Source organism: Cardiocondyla obscurior, linkage group LG07 (genome assembly GCF_019399895.1).
Source record: "Cardiocondyla obscurior isolate alpha-2009 linkage group LG07, Cobs3.1, whole genome shotgun sequence".
Classification (NCBI taxonomy): domain Eukaryota; kingdom Metazoa; phylum Arthropoda; class Insecta; order Hymenoptera; family Formicidae; genus Cardiocondyla; species Cardiocondyla obscurior.
Genome location: NC_091870.1, coordinates 1,527,668 through 1,548,875, shown reverse-complemented (window position 1 = coordinate 1,548,875; position 21,208 = coordinate 1,527,668). Strand labels below are relative to the sequence as shown.

At 48.1% G+C, this 21,208-nt stretch overlaps 2 protein-coding genes and 1 long non-coding RNA gene across 5 annotated transcripts in view; 2 read left to right on the top strand and 1 right to left on the bottom strand.

Moving 5' to 3' along the window:
* Positions 1–21,208, bottom strand: part of LOC139103858 (uncharacterized) — a 32,462-nt gene that overhangs the window by 5,957 nt on the left and 5,297 nt on the right. The gene's annotated exons all lie outside the window — the stretch shown is intronic.
* LOC139103853 (uncharacterized) lies at positions 10–6,035 on the top strand. Its single transcript, XM_070658934.1, has 3 exons — positions 10–268; positions 1,765–1,974; positions 2,567–6,035. The coding sequence occupies exons 1-3, from the start codon at positions 164–166 to the stop codon at positions 2,651–2,653; spliced, it is 402 nt and encodes a 133-aa protein (XP_070515035.1). The 5' UTR covers positions 10–163; the 3' UTR covers positions 2,654–6,035.
* Atg17 (autophagy-related 17) overlaps positions 13,152–21,208 on the top strand; it is a 28,442-nt gene continuing 20,385 nt past the window's right edge. The window contains exons 1-2 of one of the 3 annotated variants that reach the window (XM_070658901.1): positions 13,152–14,545; positions 19,287–19,495. In XM_070658901.1, coding sequence (XP_070515002.1) covers positions 14,478–14,545; positions 19,287–19,495 — 277 coding nt within the window. In that variant the 5' untranslated portion in view covers positions 13,152–14,477. The remainder of the gene's footprint in view (positions 14,546–19,286; positions 19,496–21,208) is intronic. The other 2 variants (XM_070658903.1, XM_070658902.1) reach the window with 2 other exon arrangements.

The following is a 21,208-nucleotide window of genomic DNA, read 5'->3' as shown; positions in this document are numbered from 1 at the left end:
TATTTATTTAATCGACAGATGTACTCTCTTCGGGTGATGTAATTTCGTAAAGCGAAACTGAGCCAAGTGAACGGGAATAATTCTCTTTTCCGCAGGTGGTTAGGAATCTAAAAGATTTTAATGTATTCTAAGAGTGCCCGTGACTCATCGTGAGAACAGAGAGATGTTTTGGGTTGAATCGGACGAGGAGGAAGAGGCGTTGCTATGCAGCCCAGCTCTGATGGCCAGACGGGCCTCGGAATCCTGGATCGTCGCACCTCCCGTGGAGGTACGCAGGGCAAATTACGACGACAACCACGAGACTACATAATGCACGAAAGCTCACACACGAGACGAGGATTTTTTTTTTTTTCTCCCTAAAAGAAAATGCGGGACGAGAATAGAGAGAGAGAGAGAAAGAGAGAGAGAAAAAAAAACAGCGCAATAGATAACGAACTTGGGGCGAGGAAATGTTTGCTCGTGCGATCGTTAGGGGTGGAATCAATTGTGTCTAGCGACAACGCATGCTTGACCAAGTGTAGAACGAGGGATTACGAAGTAGAACGCTGCCGCAACAAATGGGGAGAGTCGGCAAATGCAATAGGTTGTATAAATATGACACGTAGGAAAAAACACGCGCTGCATTATTTCACTTGCCGCTCTTATTCGAGAAGATTGCGTGTAAAATATAAAAACTGCGGGACGCGCGAAAGTGTTCGGGACGGGAGAATTTCTTGCGGCGTCGCAATTTGATGCACGTGATTTGCGTAGAGCGTTAAAAAACTAAAAGAAAAAGAAGAAGAAAAAAAAAAGGGCTCGCCGAGCAAATAATTAACGCTCGTCGAACTGTAATAATGAATCACCCGGGTTGAATTATACAAAAAAAATTGGAAAATACATTGTTACGTAACGCTTAGTGAACTTCCTGCGCGCAACGAATTTAGAACGTCGCCCGAATTTTTTTTCGTAGATGGATGGCCGAATTTTCGTATCAATTTTTCAACCCCGATAAAAATGATTTCCATTTACTTTTTTTTTTACGATATTTTCGCGAGGTCGTTTTTAGCGGATGTTTTTCTTTGAGCTATTTAAGCTTTCGAAAAAGTAATTTATTTAGTCGCGCGATAAGAATGCGAAGGTCGACTCGACGGAGTCGTTTTGGCCGGGATTAGACCCCTCGGCCCTTGCACCACGTTCGAAACCTAGTCTCTCTTGGGTTTGGAACGGTTCCAAAGACCCTCCCTTCCGCTCGTATTCTATCTCTCTCCTCGCCACCCGTTGTGTTCGCATGAAATGCTGAATTAACAAAACACGTAATTACGAGTACTCGGCGCTATAACACAGTCAATTCCGAAACGCTTTCGCGAATAATGCCGCCAAGATAAAACCAGACGTCGAAGAATTTAACTTTTTCAACCGACCAAATTTAGATTACCTACGGATCACAATTGACTTTCGTAACGAAAAGGAAAAATTGTTCGCGAAATCGATTTCGAAACATTGGCATTTAATTAATTAATTATTAGCCGACACGTTACCTCACCCAAATCGTTAACTTAACACTACTCCTTGTAAGAAGTACACTCAAAAGTAATCGCTACTGCCTGATAACAATTCTGTTTTTTCTCTTTTCGCTGTATACCCGTTTGACGCTACATATGACGTAGAAAAAAAAAAAAAGAAAAAAAAAAACACACAATGTACATAATGTCGATAAGTAATTCACGCCTGTCGCTCGAGGCCCATCTCTCTCTTTTTTGTTTCTCGTTTATTTCCTTCGTGCAGGCGATGCCGATGGCGGCAATGCCCCTTCAACGAAAGAAGTCGTTACCGGACGTGGCGCAGCCGATCCAGCTCACAGCCACGGCACCATTGTCGAGGGAAGAAGTTAGTATCCTGAGCAGCATGAGGAGAGAGGAGATCCGCAGGCAGATCGACGAGAGCGAGAGGCTCAGGGCAAACCCGCTTTTGTACCTGGTCAGTCCGCAGGTTAAAGTAAGTATATCTCCCCGGGTCTCCACCCTGACCGTCGAAACCCGTCGATGTTGACAATGACGCAGCCCGTCGCTGGTCGTTTGTGAAAACAAAGGGGACCACGGTTGCGGCACTTGGCAGAGTGTTCCGATTTATTTCGGCCCCCGAATCCCGCGTCTCGTTCTGACCGCGCAAAAATATAACGCGCATTCGCGAGAAAACGCCACGACTCGAGAGCAAAATTTTTCGCGGCGTTCTAGAAACCAGCCGTGAACCGCGCTCCGGCCGGTCTCGCCGTCGCGACGGAATCGAATAAAATTATACTTTATTATATTTTTTTCTTTCCATCTCTCTTTCTTTTTTTTTAATCATATAAATCTCTGCGCAACAAAGCAATAATAAAAATTGAATGTTTTGCAATTAATAAGCTACGAAGTTTGATAAAAACCGCGGCGACGGCGGCTGCGTTTTGCTCATGTAACGCCGATATGAATCATCTGGCGTCCTCGCCGAATTACTTGGCTCCGATTCCGCGCGACGGCGACGCGGCGAAGCCGAATCGGCCCGCGATAAGAAATTCGTTTTAACGTAACGTGTCCGCGCTCTGTTGCAGGACTGGTTCTCCCGCCAGCAGCTCGTGATGCTGGTGCTGTTCATCAACATATCTCTAGCTTTGATGTTCTTCAAGCTGCTGACGTAGCAGCCAGCCGACGATCGGGTTCACGGACTCGTGAACGTGGACGTGACCTGAGACCCGGTGGCGTCGCGACGCTTTGAATCGTCACCGAGCCAGACTTTCGAAGAAAAACGGCGGCGTGGCCGCAAGAATCGCCGGGGACGGCTTGCACGAGCGATTCACTTGGTCTTACTCGCCGCCAGCACTACGTTACGAAGAGAAATACTTGGATCGCGACCAACGTGAAAAAGATGCTGGAAGAAGATCAGCCTCGGCAAGAAATTTTGTCGCGCGAGCGCGGCTGCAGTCGAATTTCGAACGGTTGCGAGAAACCGAAAAAGCGAGAGCATCCCCCCGAGATATCGCGGGGATTCACGACGGAATTCGCTATTAAATTTTGTAAATTAAAAAGGACTTAAGCGCCAATAGAAAAAAAAAAAATAAAAAAGGAGCGAGATTAGTATAAAAAAAAAAAAAACCATTTTAATTTAAATAACGATTGCGTCGCAAGAGCGGAGTTTATGACGCGCCACAGATTTTCTTAACAAAGCGCTCCGAGATTTGTCGTTTGAATCCTTTTTAATTGACAGGCTGATGTTTATTGAACAAACACTTTTTGAGAAACAAAATGATGAATCTCCCGGGCGCAGTTTGTCGTTCGCGAGTGGGAGACCATCGACACGTTTTTTTGGAAACGGGGGGTCGCGCACCCCCGACGCCTGTGTACCATACCTATTTTTACACCGAATACTTTAATAACGCTACTTGTAAGAGTAGGTCGAGCCCTCTCGAGCGGGCCCGCCGATCGATCGTATCCGATATACGAATCTTCTTCTCTAGTCATAATTTTCTCTTTTTGACGATCGGCTCGAGCGCAGTAACCGCGACGACCGAATTAGTACACGATCGACTTTCGAAGCGGGCTGGCACTGCCGGCTCAGCACCCTCAATTTAAGCCGGCGTTACTCCCTTCGGGAGCGGGATTCAAGGTTGAATTGTCCGAGCCGTATACCGCACGGCCGATTTCTATAAAAGTAGCGACTGCTGCAGCTAGCAATGATTGCAATTGTAGCCGTAATGCCGACGCGCGCGATTCAGAGATTCGTTAACGCGCACCCGAGCATTTATAGGGTTTCGTAACGAATTACGATAAGTTTGTAAACTCGTAAGATTCACCGCGAGTAGAAGACGAGCATTAGAAAAATTCTCGTGGAACTGTTACGAGTCCCCGCGGGATTGTAGTTACAATTACGGTCGTTGAACACCGGCGGCTGAGATTTTCCAAGCCGTCGAGTCGTCTAGATCACGGAGAGTTCCCTGATTAGCGAAGTCCGCGGGCATGTATATGAGACAGCTCGCCACGAGTACGAATTAACTTTCGGAGCGAGATCGAAACGATTTGCGCGGCTGTTATTGTCATCGACGCAAAAAACAGGCATCATTCTTATTCCGCGAAGCGCTTTACATTCTGCGTCTGAGAAAAATATCCACGCTCCAAACGCGAATGACTCATCATATCGCGTCAATCGCGTCGTACGCGATCGCGATAACGCTGTGCATCGAGACGCAAAAGCTCTGCGTGTATATAAATATATATATATATATATATATATATATATATATATATATATATTTAAACATCGACTCTTATCAACGATTGTCTGTCGGGAGTGTCGAAATTAGAGAAGTTAGATTAAGCGTGACCTTACGACAAAACCGCGCGGGCGTCTTCCGGAAGGTGACGATCCCGCGATTATTGCCCGAGGCGTAAAACTAGCTTCGTAACGCACTTCAGTCCGCGATACCGACGTTTATCTTGTATTCCGCAAAAAGCGCACAAGCCGAGAGAGTTATCTCCCGCGTTTCTCTCCCCGCCGCAACTTTCCGATCGACGGTCGGCCTTCCTGCGCTCGAGCGACCGTATTTTTTCTAGCCTCGAAGGCATAGCTTGTATATCTCTAGGTAAATTTGTAAATAACTGTGTAAACGCCGATTGCGATTGCAGACTTTGTTCACACCAACGCGATAACGTTCTCGCGCGCGCTCTCGGATGCAAGTCGGCTGGAAAGCGGAGGATCGCTAAAAAAAAAAAAAAAAGAAAATCTCGAGGGATCTTACTCTCGTCGAAACTGAGCTTCTACCGTAATTATCCGCTTTGACGGCGACAACGGCGACCAATGCACTTCCGCGAAGGGTAAATTTCATTGGCGGCACGCGTACGAATTATGCTCGAAATCTAAGAATCTCATCACGCGACTCCGAAAATAACGCGACGCATTCGATTGAGACGTAGCGAGACGATATTTTCAACGTTGTCTACATTGAAGAGCACAAAGGAGAGAGATTTTTCTTGGACTACCGATTCGGACGGAATCCGTTTGTAGAATTATCAGCGGTCGTTGTAACGTCGGGTCTACGCTTGGCTATCTATTTCGCAATGCCCGCTCGTACCTGCGCGAGTAAGGTCGTTTCAATAAAGAACGAAAGAGACTTCCTGCAGTATTCTATAATAAAAGAAGACGTTGTAATAAATGAGAACTGGGAAAAGTATCGAATGGAAGTGCCAAGCCTAGGTCCGGCGTGACTGAAAACGGAGTGGACGGTCCTCGGGGATAGAACGAAAGAGTTAGCGGCAAAAACGCAGGCGTGATACAAAGCGATTTTTTCGGCTCCGAGGGAAAGAGCCGACGGGGAATTTTTTTTTTTCTTTTTTTTTTGTCACGAGAGATGCATTCGCATAGACGAGACCTATTACGCACATTTGCCGTTGCGGGTCATGCATTGTATATACATTGCTATTATAAATACATATAACATTTATTTTTTAGTTAATTACCGGAGAGAAACTAGAAAAGATTTGATATTGAGTAGCGTCGGAGAAATATATTCATCGGGAACAAGAGGAGAGAAGTCGGGAGACACGAGGGAGTAATTTCTGTCATCGAACAAGCCATATCACTTAATCAAAGAAAATTTTACGAGAACCGTATTGTTTTATTTTGCCGGATGGGAAAATTTGTTTGGCGATTTGCAATGTGATATCATAATATGCAGGTATTATGATCACGTATATACACGTAAGAACATATGTATATTTTACTTGTTATATCTCTTGACTATTATCGCAATTAGCGCGCATATCTCGTTATTATTGTATATTATTATCATTATTGCTATATTATTGTCAATTATTATTTGGATTATCACCATTATTACTATTATTATCATCGCCATATCATCGGTCAGCCAGCGGGGGGGAAAAAAGAAATCCATGAGAGTATTCGAGAGCAAAAGATGAACGTGGAAGAAATTTTGGTACTTTCGAAAATATGCGATACTCGAACTTGGCCCATTGCCATTGTTAATTTGCGCAAGCAGTGATTCAATAAACTTGTATTATAACAGACGAACGGTCCTGGTGACTGATATCGCGATGCACTTTCGCTACGCCGATCCCCGCCGGATGTTCGTCATCCGCGTCGCAAAAACAGAAGTAGACGAGCGAGATCAGCGACTTAATTGCTGCGGCGTGACGATTTATCACGTAACCGAGCGATCGAGTGCGCCCCTCGAGGTGGTACTTTCCATTATTCCAGGGAGGCGCAGCACGTGCACGCGTACGCGAGCGACTTTTGCCTCCTGCACGTGTTCGGCTCGGATGAAAATCACGACGAAGTCAAACGGTGATTTATGGCAAACATTTGAAGTGTGCTAATCGCGTTTGTTAAAGTAAATGTTTTCTCATACGTATGCGAAACGCGCGTGTTTACAAACCGGAGCACTTCGGATCTGCGTAGTTATCGAAAGCCGGTTTCAGGTCGCAAAGCGGAGATGGTATTTTGCAGTGCTAACGTCATCGTGTTCGTTTAAACGCGGATTAAAAACGCCCGCAGTGACGGTGGTGATTTCTCCCTTGGTTGGGAAACGGCCGAACGAAGAGAACGACTCCCGGAGAGCTGCAGAGAGCCACGTTTTAAGGAGCAGCTTCGAAAGCGGAAATGTTTTTCGCGCCGACTGACGTCGCGCTGGTCACGAAGAATCGATTGAAAGTAAATCGACGGTAAGTACTATCATTGTACCGCGTGAACGCGCTTCTTGCGTGCTATCGCGTTCGTTGCGTCATGTATTGCGCGAGACTGCGTCTGCGATACGCGCCGTTTATTACCGGTGTCAACGTCATTCGAGTTAGCGAGCGGAATCGGATGAAACGTGACTAATTATCGAATAGAAAAAAAAAAAAGAGCCGCTCAATGGAAAGTCCTGATATCACTTGGGAACTCGATTAGCTAGCACCGATAAATTTTTCAACGTTCTCTGTTGAAAAGAACCGGTGGGAAAAGTCAGGTAATTAGAACCTGAGGCCGTGTCGAACAAAAAAGGTCTCGAGTCTAAAAGTCCGGGCTGAATAAAGAAAGGATCCAGGCTTGAACGAACGGAATTCGGGTAAGTTCTCTGTCAATAGTCTCGATACCTGCTACTCAAAGACGACAACGCTTTCTTTTAAGTACAACTGTGAGATACCGGACACGAATAGATTCTCTCTATTTACGTATAAAGCTTCACTGAGATTTATCACAATATCTGAAACAGGTATATGTGTTCTAGTCTCGTCGAGTTTCTCGACAGAAAAAAATAACGATATATTTTATGTATAAAACCGAAGGAAAAAAAAAAAGAAAAAGAAAAAAAAACAACTGACCTCAAGCATCTGCGACCCACGTTGTTCGAGAAACCAGCCGTTTGCTTGCTTTATCACGTACATTTATGACGTATGTCCGGCAAGTGATAATACCGAAACGCAGTCTACTACGTTTAACCGTTAAACAAACAGGTGCTGCAGTTCTTATCGGTTAATGAGTGCAATGACTGTGACGAAACACGGTTGAGGGGCCACCGATCGGTTCGTCTTTAACTCGACATCGTTCAAGCCGAGGCACCTACGCAACACGAGTTTCTAATTTTAGACAATGTTCGTTTACCGTTGCTAGCAGACGCGATTATCCGGTCTAGAATTTATTACAGTTGGCTATCAACGAGTTAGAAATTCACTATTTTTACGCGGAAATAACGCGAATTACGGTCGGCGTTCCTATTATTTTAAGAAGAGGAACTTGTCCGCGTACTCGTCCCGAGTCTTTCTTCCCGTACCGTTTTTCGTTTCCTTCGGCTCGGCTAACCGCAGGTGAGATCCAGTCTCGCCTTTCGTTTCAAATACGCACGATTTCGTGGATCGAGGCCACCCGTGGTAATCGTCGCAATTGTTCGAGCGATTTCTCAAATATTTGCTCGTAAAGTCGTCTAGGAACGCAATTCGGCTCTTATCGAGCCGTCGATTCGAATTCGAGGAAACGCGAGCTCGAAAGTGGGATCGAGCACAATGTACTATCCGCGCGTCGCATTACATATATGCTGCGACACTTCTTATCTTTTATCTCCCCCCCGATTCTTTTTCCGCTATACTATACAGTCGTCGTGAAAAGATTACCGGCACCATGAAGAATGATAAAATCGATAACCCAAACAAGAGTATTATTTAGCTCGTAACGTTTAACAAGGCAGCGGCGTAACAAAGGGTACAGAGGCGCCATAAAAAATAAAAAAAAAAGAAAGAAAGAAAAAATAGAACAGATAGGGTGGCACAAAAGAAGACGCACATTCGTCATAAACGCCTAATACGGTCAAGGTATAGCAAAGTTTAGTCGCTTCTTTCGCGCTGTCGCGACAATAAAGACATTACCTATCGATTTGTGTCGTTCGCGCAGAGGCGCTCGCATTGTAAAATAATCCGGCATTTTCTGGGTCATTAACCGCGATATCGATCGTGCCGGTATCTCGTCTCGAGGAAACACCGCGGCTAGACCGACTGCCCTATCGGCTTTTCAACCAGACCCCGTTTTCACGGCGCGAGGTAGAAACGCGTGTCCCATTTAATATTCAAATTTCCCCTCCCAAAAAAGAAAGAAAAAAAAAAGTAAAGCTGACGCAACAAAAGACTCGCAGTCGCAGATTCATTGGAGACGATAACTCTCGCGTCGAGTTTTACGTTCCGGCGTCTCCGATCGCTGAAATATCAGATCGCGGGCTATCGCGTCGTGCGCGCGATAAAGTCGGAAATCAATGATCGCGCGTAAACCAGTTTGCGCCTCGCTTCGATTGTTCGGCCGTCTTCGTTCGCGCAGATTTGTCTTTTTTTATTTTTCTTTTCGAAAAACGGAGATCGCGCGGGTTCGAGCCAGCTCGCTTCCGGGCGCGATGACGCGTACGCCAATGATCAAACGGGTCGAGAGCGTATATACATAAATTATATGAGCGGCACGCACGATGTACACGTGCGTGTGCTGACCTCGCTCTGTCCACGCACCTCCCGCATGGCTCTCGTCGCGGCGCACAGCTGAACCGAGTCGAGAGCCTGCCCGAGGCCTCCGTTCGCGGCGCGGGCGGGACGAGGACGGAGCTAAAAGGAAGCCTCGTTACTTGGCGAGCATCGCGACGGCATCGGGGCCCGCTCTCGAGAGCTGCTTTCATTTCTAACAGCAAAGAGACGTAGAAACACTCTCTCTCTATCACTCCTCCTCGTATCCTCCCGCGCCGTTACTCTCGATGTCTCGATAGTCCTTTCTCTCGCGGAGTGAATTAATCGCGCGACTTCTCCGCGCGCGCGTTTCGCACGCTGGGATTTCCTTGTCTTCGAATCGCAAAGTGAAATGCGCAACATATATATTTTTTTTTTCTTTATTCCGTATTACATTGTCAGTACAAGAACGCGTTCGGACGCTCGACGTTCGTTACGTAATCGGAGTTATCGGAAGATACGTTTGGAATTGTTATTCTTTTCCGTTCATTGTCGTGCATATCTAGCTTAAATAACCGCCCGTTCGCGTATCGCTAAGAATTTTTTTTCTTTTTTTTTCTACCGCTTTTAGAAAAGTAAACAAACGTGTTGAAGATAATGCAGCAAATAACATACATATAATAACTAAGAATATTCTTGCTCATTGCAGCTGCATCGAAGACAGCTTCACAAAAAATTTGTTAAAAAAAAAAAAAAACGCAATAACCCGAGAACCTTTTTTTTTTCTTTTATTACCGCGTTTGAAATCATAAATTTTCGTCGCCGCGTTCCTATTTGCCGTGCATTAAAGGAATGATAAAACTTCAAGGGACACCGCGCGCGTCTTTTTCGTCGATCCGTATGTATCCCGCCTGCTGCAAGCCGTGTATCTGATTACATCAGAAACGTTAAAATTTGCTAGACGCGAGTCAAGTAAGTTTCAGGGCGCTATCGATTGCGCAATCGGAATAATTTATCAGGAGATGACGAAATATTCCCCATCTTCGCGCTCGCGGGAGTCGTGAGATCACGCGCCGATTGATACGCCGTCTCCGAGACCCGATTGCGATATTGAGGAAGCGAGTTTCGAGCGTATCACGGGCCAGACATGTGGGCGAGCTATCAGATGCGATAAAGCGATTTAGAAATCATAATATTTGGGTCCGTCGATCGCGTGTAAAAAAATTCGTCGCAGATGCCGCGGGTGAATCTCGCGGTCGGCATCCGCGGAGGGAAAGGGATCGCTGATGATCGTCGATGACCTCCGCGATCACGCACGAGGGCGAACTGGTTAAAATCGATACGAGAGGCTTCCCTCGGAAGGGGGAGAGAGAAAACCGATTTTTTTTTCACGTTGCGTTCATTCACGCTGAATTAAATCCGCAGCCTGATCGCGCTCGCGTTTACCTGGCCTGGCGTTAAAAAATAATAAGATAAAACCGACGACGCAAAACTTCTGGGAAAGCTCGACGGGCGGCCTCGCCGCGCCGATCGGCCGCGCGGAAGGAAAGACGTCGCGAATACCTGAGTCACATTATTTTATCAAAACGTTAAGAGCCGGCGATTGTTGTCGCGCGGCATTGCATCACAACATTGAATCACCGACGCGTCGAATATTCAATCGTTTTTGCGTCTGCCGAGTCTCTCGAAAATATTCCTACCGATATACGCGTCAGCATCTATGATAGCGCGCCTGTTTGCGAATTGATAAAGCGCTTCTGCGTGGTTTTGTTTCGAGTGCATTTTACGTTCCCAAAGCGAGAGTTCCTACATTCGCGAAGAGATCTGCTCGCTTCTTTTTTTTTTTCCTATTTTTTTTTTCATCTCTATCGTCTGCGAGGCGTATGATTGCGCATTATTATGTACTTAGAGCTCCCCCGACACGTCACACATTTAACACGAGCTCGACATCCTTATCAATCGCCACGTGCACGTGCAATTACGATGCCAAGAACGGCCTTTACTGTGTAGGAACTATCCGCGGCGCAGTAAGCCGGCGCTTACGCATACGAATTAAAGTTCAACATGTCTAGGCTGCGCATTGTATTCTAATTGTCCGCGGAGTCGCGTCCCGGGCGCGAATCATCAAGTGCGTCGCCGAATTCTTCATCTGCCGCGGCAACTTTGCTGCCCGCCCCGAGATTATTTGCTTTTACTCTCGAACGTCCTTGATTCGCGTCTAGGAAAAAGGCGGCGGGGAAACCTTCGCGACAGGCGTTCCATCTCGTATCGGCCGGATTTTATGCAGCGGCTCGAGATAAAAAAAGAAAAAAAAAAAGGAGTTTGCGCGGCAGGCGCTAAATCAGATAGCACGACCTAAAAGCACGCCGGGCAGCGGCGACATTTCCCTTATCGTAAAAGTGACGAGAGAAAAAAAAGAAAAAAAAAAATACGCGTCCGTTTCTCGACCTAACTGCGTCACACGGCTTACGCCGTCGAATCGAAAGTCTCGCCTACGAATCTGCCCCGTGTTCCGCACCTATCTACGTCGTTTGCTTTCTAGTTTCGGAAGCGTTGCTAAATCCGCTTCTCGCTCGCGGCGTCTACGCCTGCAGCCTCCCGAAGGTGTCGTCGAGCCGGATGCGATACGGCGCGCGGGGGATCTCGCCTAGTCCGGCGTAGTTCTGGAATCGCGTTATTTTCGGAATTAACGACGTTCGCGGCGGTGCCCGGCCAGGCGCCTGCACTCGCCCCGCGCGTGAAACGAGTCGAAGGAAACGGGGTGGAGGAGAAAGTCATGAAGGCGGGGCGGAGAGGAGAGAGCGAGGGAGGCGAAGAGAATAAAGGCGATTATCTCGGGGGGGCTAGGCGAATGCAGGAAGCGTGATATCGATCGCGTGGCGGAGGGTAAACAAACGCGGCGCGGAGTCGCTCGGGCTCAGCTCGTCGGTACCGTTCCGGCGTCTCCGCGCTGGCCTCTCCCATTCATCGTGCAACTTCAGGAAAATACGCTTTGTTGTCGAGCGGCTACGCGCGCGGCGGGCAGGAGAACGCGTCCCGAGGTCGCGCAAGCGCCACGTAGGGATCGAACAGCTGTAGGCAGCACCATCGGACAACGAGTCCCGCGTTGCTACGCGACTTCGATATTAAAAACGAGAGAAACAACGATATTCGGACTTGCGTTTACGCGTCCACCCGCGCCGAAGCGGGAACGAGAACGGCGGGATGGAGCGCTCTTTCTCCTTTTCCCTTTTTTTTTTTTCTCTTTTCCAAAAATAGCCGCTAATAATCGAAGCGGTTCGTCGAACCGCGGGCTCCGCCGCGCTTTTTACGCGCCGAAGAAACTCAAGACGCCGCGGACTAAACGCCGAGGACAAAGGATATTCTCGGCCCGCGGGGATCTATTTCAGAAGTCCAGGTTTCTACGAGCCCGGATATGTCATTTATTATTTTCAATACCGCCTGAGAAATATTTGGCGCGCGCGAAGGATAAAATATCCGCGGCACGGTCGGGAAACGTGCGCGGAATTGCGCGTTCTTTAATATCATTCGATTTAGACGCCGCTAGGCTCGAAATATATGTGCCGACCGGGCGGCATGATTTACGCAAGCGGATCGTCCACGATTATTAGGCGCCGATTGCGACGCGTGTAAAATACAAAGACTTTACCGTGGAGGGAAGCGTTGTCGTCCGAATCCGCTGTTTAATTAGCCAGCATCGGTGCACTAGGTCAGACGTATACGTTATTCTCGCCATGGAATAGAGGGGAACTCGGGGAACTCGGAGCATGCGCACGCTGGCGTTCTGCGTGATCGCCGGCTCGCAGGGCCGCAGCGCGTAATCGACAATTTAATTAAATCAAACTTGAACGAGCTCGACGGTGATTAATTCGTCAATCGGCGCCCGGAGTGCTTGGACGAAGCGATTGATTTACTCCCGTTTAAAAACGAGAAGTTAGAGTCGGCGGATTGTGCGCTCGGTAAAAACGTCGTTCGGAGTCTTGACTTCGAGAAGTGGAAGCGCGGAAGCGTTCGAACTCGCGCCTCCATCCCTGATCGCAGGCTACCCAAGCGCCGCGGGTCGCGCGACGGCACCGACTGGACTCACTTTCGTCCTCCACTCCCCTCACCGCGTCCCGGACGTTCTGTTCGCCGTGCTCGGCTGGTGCGATCGCAGCACCTCGGCTCTGAAACGGACGGCAGTAAACAGCTGGCGACGCTTCGCGTCAGTACGATACGTAGAACGGGACTGTGCGGAGGTCCGCCCGTCGTCCTTCCCCCCCTTCCCCTCCATCCAATTATATCCGTGCGAGATTCCCGAGACCGACGCACTTCTCGGTTGCTGTCGAAGGCAAGCCGTCGCAGCGACGTACCCGAGCCTCGACGGAGAGGAGGTCGGTGAAGAAACATCGCGGAAAATCAACGGGGAAAGCGGAGTCTCCTTTGTTCGCCGCGACCGCCGCACTGCGCATAGACTGACAGCGCGCACGGCGCATCATTGTTTGTGTTGTGGCTCGCGACTCTCCCGTCGGAGAGCCATCCTAAGAGACGACGAAGACGACGGGCCGGACGGTGTTCTCGTCGCCGGACTGAATCCGCGCCCCGGGGGGAAAAAAAATTAATAATAACAAAAAAACGGGACGCCGCTGTCGTGACCGTTGCCGATGAACGGCAGTGTCGCTCGAAGCGAGCAAAGAGCGAGCGAGAGAGCGCGACGGACGCCGCGGTGGCGTAACGCGGCGCGCGAGTGCTTTGTTTTGCCGAGCAGCTGATCCGACGCGACGACGGACGGCGAGCTGACGCTCGCGATCGCAGTGCGCGACGCGTCCCGGAAGAGCACCGGGGCGGACGGTGCCGCCCGCCGAGATCGATCCTCCCGACGGAAATCGTAGCCGTCGGAGTGGCGACGTGCGGCCGCCGAAAATCGATTCGTCCGACGCTCCGCGTCGCCGGACGGATTTCGTTCGTGCCCGACGTAGCGCGAGGCCGCGCAAGCTGACCGCCGACGGATCCTGCAAGCAGTTGTGCCGCGCGACCGAGTACGAGAAGCCAGCGGAAAGTTTCGACGCAGCCGAGTGTCCCGATTCTCGGCGCACGTCGCTCTGAACGATCGTGAATCAGCTCGATGACGTGAGCCATAATATACTTGCGCGTCGACGGGTGAGCAAAGGAACCGTGCTCGAGTCCACGAGTGACTTAACCTCGCGATCGAGTGAAGGAGGCGCGACGCCGCTCGGTGACAATTGACGACCGGGAGCAGAAGACTCGGGTCCCCGCCTGGATGATACTCTGCGACGCGGCGCGATTCTCAGAGGCTTCGTCCTGGGATTGACGGTGAGGATCGCGTTGATCGATGCGGCATAGTCTTGAGGGGGCCGTCCTCGCGAACGATCGTGAACGTGGGGTACGGCCCCGATCGAGCTGACTAAAGGGAACCGGGGGAGCCGCCAGTCCCGCTAGCTGAAGGGGACCGCGGCCAAAGGAATTCGTCGGGAAAAACCGACTACCTGAGGGCTTCGAGTTTCTTCTCTTATCATTGCGTCGCCTCAGGAAGGCGACCGCCAGCCGGACGCCAACATGCTTTACATCTTTCATGTCGACACCGGCAGCATCGTCACCTTCGACATCAAGCTGGCACTACAGAGGTAAGTTCGACATCGTGAATTCTATTAGAAAGCGTTCCGCTTTTCTTAAAGAGCGATTTTTCGCGTGAAACGTTTACTCGAATTATGTAAGATGCGACCGCCGTGGCGTACCCGCTTGCGTCGGCTATTTAGCGGCGTAATAAATAATAATCAACGCTTAGCGATACTTTAACAGCCCGCGAATCGAATGCGCGTCTCGCGCGATTCCAAGGATCCGCCGAAGGCCAACAAATTGCAACAGCCCGCCTCCGTGCGACGGACGTAGGCGAAGAACGCGGATTTCACGCGCCGTGCGATTTCCCCCGGCTTGCGTGCACCAAAGATTTTTACTACGGCACGTTCAAACTAGCAGTATAAATGAGTAAAACCTAAACCCTTGCTCGCTTTGATCTCAGTTCAATTTACTTTCTCATCTTTTTTTTTTTCTTTTCAAGATTAAAATGAACGAGAAGCAATAAAAAGTTTTTTATGTCAGTCACAAAAACCTCTCGCCACAAAAAAAAAATCGTAGGATTAAGAAGAAAGATCTTTGTTATTAAAAAAGAAATGAGCCACAAGTGGGCTCATTCTTCGGTGCAGACCGGTCGTTAAGAAAATATCTCGGTCGGTCTTCCTCGTCGAGCTTCGCGAACTCGCGCCGAAAATAATGTGCAACGAAAACTACGCGGTGCGACGCACGTGGGTGTGGGTTGGCTCGTGGCGCGCACGAGTTTGACCCGACGGCAAAACTCGGCCAAGCTGACGACACGCGCGAATGATGCAAACGCGTGTCGTTCTTTCGATAACCGACGTTTCGGCCACGCGCGAAACTCGTCTTCCCTTTTGATCATTCCGCGAGGAGAAATCCTGGCAGTCTCGCGTCGTATCTTTCGCGGGCACGAATTTCTATTAAAAAAAAAAAAGGGTCAAGGAAACGGCGGATCCGCAAAATTCTCCAAACTGGTTCCCTCTTTTTAATCTCAATATTTATATAATGAAAGGTCAAGAAAAATCGATCATCGCGAAGGGAAAGAAGGAAAAACTCACTTAGAGATATTTACGGGAAAAAGTGCAATCGCACACCGCAAACGCGCCTTTGTGTTTGTGGAAAAAGTAATGTTGTAGAAAGTTGAATCTCGTTACATCGTTCTCCTTCCTTTACCTCCCCGTCTCGGTTTTAATTAACAAGAGAAACATTTCTCGTTTAAATTGCTAGACTCTTTGTACAATGTTTTACGGATTTGTCGAATGGTACGTGACGCGGAAAAGGAACCTTGACATATATACGAACCTGCATAATATTTTCGCGACGATGCCAGGCTGAAATATCCGTTATTAAAATAATAATTGCAAATTATAGGGCACTTTGTTCATATTCAACGGGGCTCGAGACACTCAGGAGCACAAGCGGCTGACATTTTAATCAGCGCTTCTTTACTGTTAATTATAAAATCGTTATTTTATGCAAATTAACGCGGAAGCGCACGAAGAATTTATCAACAACGCGCGAAATATCGTCTCGCGCGCTTTTTTTTATTTTTTATTTCCGTCGATTAATTTTTGAGTCTTTCGGCCGTGCCACCGTTGAAAAATTAAAATCCACGACGCGCAAAGCATGCAATTATTTATTGATACGTAGACGGTAACTAATTGACGATCACTTATACTCGTTTCTCAAGAGAGAATCGTCGGCGACCTGTCTTTCCCCTTGTACAAAAAAAAAAAAGAAGAAAAAGCGAAATTTATTCCATTTATTGCGATCATTTGTCTACGTCGATGAAGATTGACATCGAGCTGGACGGTATAAAGAGGGAGGAGATTATAATTTCTACGCATCGGTTTACCGCATGATAAACGACCTTCGGCCGCGACGGACGGGAGACGTATCGGCGCGTTGGATGCGTTGTGCGCCGTCAGTAGCCTGGTCTACAACCACGTTCTCGAAGCGCTCACGTTCTTTTGAGAAACACGCACGGCTCTGACGTGCAACACTGAAAATATATCATTTGGCTCGCGGCGCGTTTTACATTATGTCGCGTACCGAATCGCCAAGCTCTTAATGCGCAGCGTCCTGAGGGAAGCGGTAACCTGCACCAGGCCTCTCTTTTTTTTTTTTCTCGTCGTGATCGAGTAACGTCAGGGTATCAATTGGGCAAGAAAAAAAAATTAATGAAATCACCCGCGACGCGTTTGACGATAGACGAGGAAGATTGGGTAATCGGAGCACAATGCAGCCTCTGTGGCTCTGAATCGGCGCGCGTGGTCACTTTCGGATTATTTATCGCAACGAGAAAGCCGCTGCACCCTCGGCTTCACGATTTCTGTCTTCGCCCTCCATTATCTCACTGTTTACATCGGAACCGCGCTCGTCCGCCCGAGCGGCGTTGGTGAATTAAGACCGCGCGGGGTCGTCGACTTTGTCGGCAATTAACGAATTGTGTCAATTCGCGCGTGTTTCCCCCTGTCCCCCTCTCGCTTCGATTTATTTTCTGCGCCTCTTCGGCGGCTGTGTGCGCAATTTCAGATTAAGCTCGTCGCGATCGAGCTTTGACAGTGCTATCTAAAAAAATATATGTAAAATAAAATAAAAAAAAATACCGGCCGTCGTATCTCGTTTGGGTTACCTTCGCTCTGCTTACGTTAGCCGATAACGACTATCTGCACATTCGCGCAAACGACACCGGGGCGAAGTCGATGACAAGGCGTGCTCGGTTTTATTATTTTTCCGTCGTAAATATCTCGCGAAAATTCAAGTAAAATGCATCGCACTTGGCTGCAATTCCTCGTAAATAACAAAGTTCCGTCAGGTTCAGTCGTGAAATTACCAACGACGCACTTGCGGCAAAGATAATGATACGATCGATCGGCTATCGGCCTATCCGATCAAGCGTGAGCGCGCCCGTGTTCTCCACGTCGAGGAAAATTTTTGGGAACAAGGCCTCATTTTCGAGAAAGGTGACTTTGAACGATGTAGGGACTAAAAATATATCGCGCGCTCTTTCGGGCTTGGACGATCATCAATGACTCGCGCGTCATCCAGATTCGTCGCGAGCTCATTAACGCGCGAATAAACGCGCGGGCCGCCTGATTAGACGAAAGGGGGCGGTGGACGGGGGTGGGTAACTCCCCTCGTTTATCTCCTCTGCTCGTTGCCGTCGCGAGGAACGCGTCTCAGAAGTAATCGCGAGGACTCGCGCGGAATGAAATACGAGGCCGCGCGTCGCGCACGCCGGAACGTGACGCGCGTAACCAACGACGACACGCAGTCTCGGGACGCAGCGAGGCGCGCGGTTGAACGCGCTGGTAGTCAGCTGTAGCCGCCACGACTGACTGGCGATAAACTCGCCCCGCCTCGGCTCTCCCGCGCTAAAGCCTTCGCGATCGGCGCAATTCGCAGTTTTTTTACCTCGGGCATTTAATTACTCGCCGACCTTATTTTTCGCTGAGAAAACGAAAATTAAGCGCGACGCGCTTAATGCGGACGATGACGGCACGTTACGTTCGCGTATCGTCGATCCTCTCGCTCGCGAGGACCTTCGCGGACCGATTCGTCACCGTATCGAGCGGAATGATTATCGCGCGCCGCGGCGATTTTATTAACGTCAACGACGCGATTACGAAGCACGTCACTCTCCCGCAATTAATGCGACTTTTCCGATGCGCAAGCAGTCCTTATCCGTTACTTAACCTTGCGCGGAGTGTTAACGATGTTCGATGCACTCCGATACCTTTTAAGCGCCATTTACGACCACGGTATTCCGAACGAGTCGAGTTTCTTTTTTATTCTTTATTTTTATTTTTTTTTTCAACGTCGTAAAGCGAGGCGCGCATCGGGTGAAATGTTCGGGGAATAAAAAAAAAAGGATCGCGGAGTTGAACGTTGAATATTGAAAACTGTCGCGGGGAGTGGGTAAAGCTTCGAAGTATAACGTTAAGCACGATTACGCAACGCTCCGCACGCTACGTGATTACGTCAGGTTTATTCTATCTCTTCTCGTTTTTCCTTTTTTTTTTCTTTTTTTTTTTCCTCTCTTTTTCCCTCCGCCGCCTCTCGTCGCTTTTTACATCAGCGCACTCGAACCGCGCGTGATTGACAGAGTGGTGGCGGTTTAATTACTTGCACGCAGATTTTCACGGCACGTGCAGTACTCCGAACAGGTACGCCGTCCATCTGTTTTAAGAATTAATGGCAATTCTCCATCACGTTATGTCAGAATATAGCGGGCGCATCTATCTTGCGTGCCGTTATTACGGCAATCACCGCAACGTCGTCGCATTAAAACGCTCACAATACGCGCCCGATCGTCTTTCTATCCTCGTTACTTCCCCCGACGTTGCGCAGCATCCGGCGATGGGAACGCACCATCCGGTAATTACAATCGCGGCACCGGCTCTTTACGGAAATCAGGCCGTAATCGGTTTAACCGTCTTCGCGTCGGGCGTCTCGTCGTTTTTCTCACCCAAGGGCGTGATATCGGTCTTAATTTACCGAAGCGGAAAGGACTTTCCCAACTGGAGATCGCGAAAAAAAATTTATCCAACGTTTAACACTTTCATCTACAAACTTTATCTAACACGCACGCTCGGATATCGACACGGTTGTTATTCTAATGTCGTAAAAAGAAGATGAGGTTTGAGGAAAGGTCGATATTCGTGGGAAAATGTTTGCCGAAAAATCTCAGTTTCGTGACCTAAGCGCATATTTCTTTTGTTTTTTTTTTTTAAAAGCCATTCACGCGTAATTGATTTTTTTTCTGTGCAGTGTCAGCCAGCTGATGGAAGCGATCGAGAGGGAATGTGGCGTAGCGATAGCGAATCAGGTGCTGCTTATGAGCGGCGGCGAGTGCCTGGAACCACATGCACGTGTGTGCTCCTACTCGGCTGGAACCGACACGAATCCGATCTATCTGTTCTGTAAGGCCGCTATTGAGAGTGCTTTCCCGCCCACGCCGAGTATAGACTATGGTTCCGGTGAGTAAGCCCAGCTTTTTACTTATTTATTTATTTTTTTTATTTTTTTTTTCGCCGTCCTCTTATCGAACGAAATATTGCGGACGATCACTTCCTAATAACGCACGGCCAACTTGTCGCAATTACGTTAACGCGCACCGATTGCGTTAATTGGGCGATATTTTATCGCTGCGAAATGTGCGGCTTTCTTAACGATAGGAATATTGGCACGAATATTTCTCGATCTTTTGCGAAACGTGACGGAAAAAAGAGAAATATTGTTGCTAATGACGGGCGAACGATTATTTTTACAAATTAATCGACACATTATAATCGCTTGCACGCGCGCGGCAATGTTTATAACCGGCGTGTATCTCGGGATGAACCGGTTCTTTCTTCTCCGGCGCGATAAATTTGTGAACCCGCCGGGATGCCCGATAGCGTATCGCGATGGTTCTCACGGCTTAATTCCGTCAGCGTCTTAAACATAAATGATTTTTTTACGACTAGTAAAACCGACGATTTGACGATTCCACGTTACATGGTTTACTAACGGAGAGAAACAATGACTATAAATTTTATCTTTTTTTTTTATTATCTTTTTTTTCTCTTTCTCTCTCTCTCGATAGCAGCAAGATCGAAAGTGATGCATCGACGTCGAAATATTCGTCGGTTACTCGACATTTATATTAAAAAGTATTTTGATATACGACGAACGGCAAAAAAAAAAGTAAAGTGCTTTATCGATTTTATTCTGCTACAAAAGATACAGATGCTGCAGTAAAGTTGTTTCCAATGACGATATGAAAGGAGGACGAGTATTATTTACTTGAAAATAAAATGTCAAAGTAAATAACACGCTTTTTATTTCACTCGTGAAAGCAACATTGCTTCAATAAAGTGACTTTTTATTTCTGCCGGTCGCCGCGAGTGTAGGGTGTGTCGGTTTTACTTCTACATCTCGTGACGGACAAGTCTAAGGAAACGGACACGTAATACTTTTTTTTTTCCTTTTTTTTTTCGACAGAAACGCGCTCCCGCCTCCGTCCCGTTATCCTTAATTTCCGAGTGTTTAGTTAGGCCTGACGATACGCGGGTCGTCCCATTTTATACTTTCTTTTCTACTCACTCTCTTCTTTGTTTCTTTTTTTTTTTTTCCCCGTTAGATCGCCGCGTGTCGGCGACTCGCTTCATTACCGCGCTCGTTCTCTCTTTCTCCCCGATCTTATACGATCAAGGCGCGAGCTATGATTTAGCGGCACGCACACTTCTTACGGCGAGCCGTGTTTCTAGTCCGTTCGTGATTTGACCGCAAATCACACCCATCGCGCAACCGATATACGCGCCGTCGATGCCGAGCGATCCAACGGCGGATCGATATTAACTTTTTCGAAAATAAAAAATATTAATAAATAATATGAAAGCCTATTACGTCGTTACGGTTAACGACTAAATATATTTTCTTCGCGAGCATCGATATTTAACGCAGCTCAGAACTGTAACTTTAAATTCCCCAGTCTCTGCATAATAGCGTAGAAAATCCGTTAATGCCTGAATGCGCGCCGTGAATGCGACTCAATAAACGTACGTTTACGCTGGTCGCGATCTTTTTGCGCGTCCCTCGATAAATCCCGCGTCTCTTCCCGAACCGGCGCGTTAATTATGCAAAAAAAAAAAATACGCTAGATTTATTTCAGTTAATTACACCGGTCGGTGTCGCGTTTTCTTGCGTCT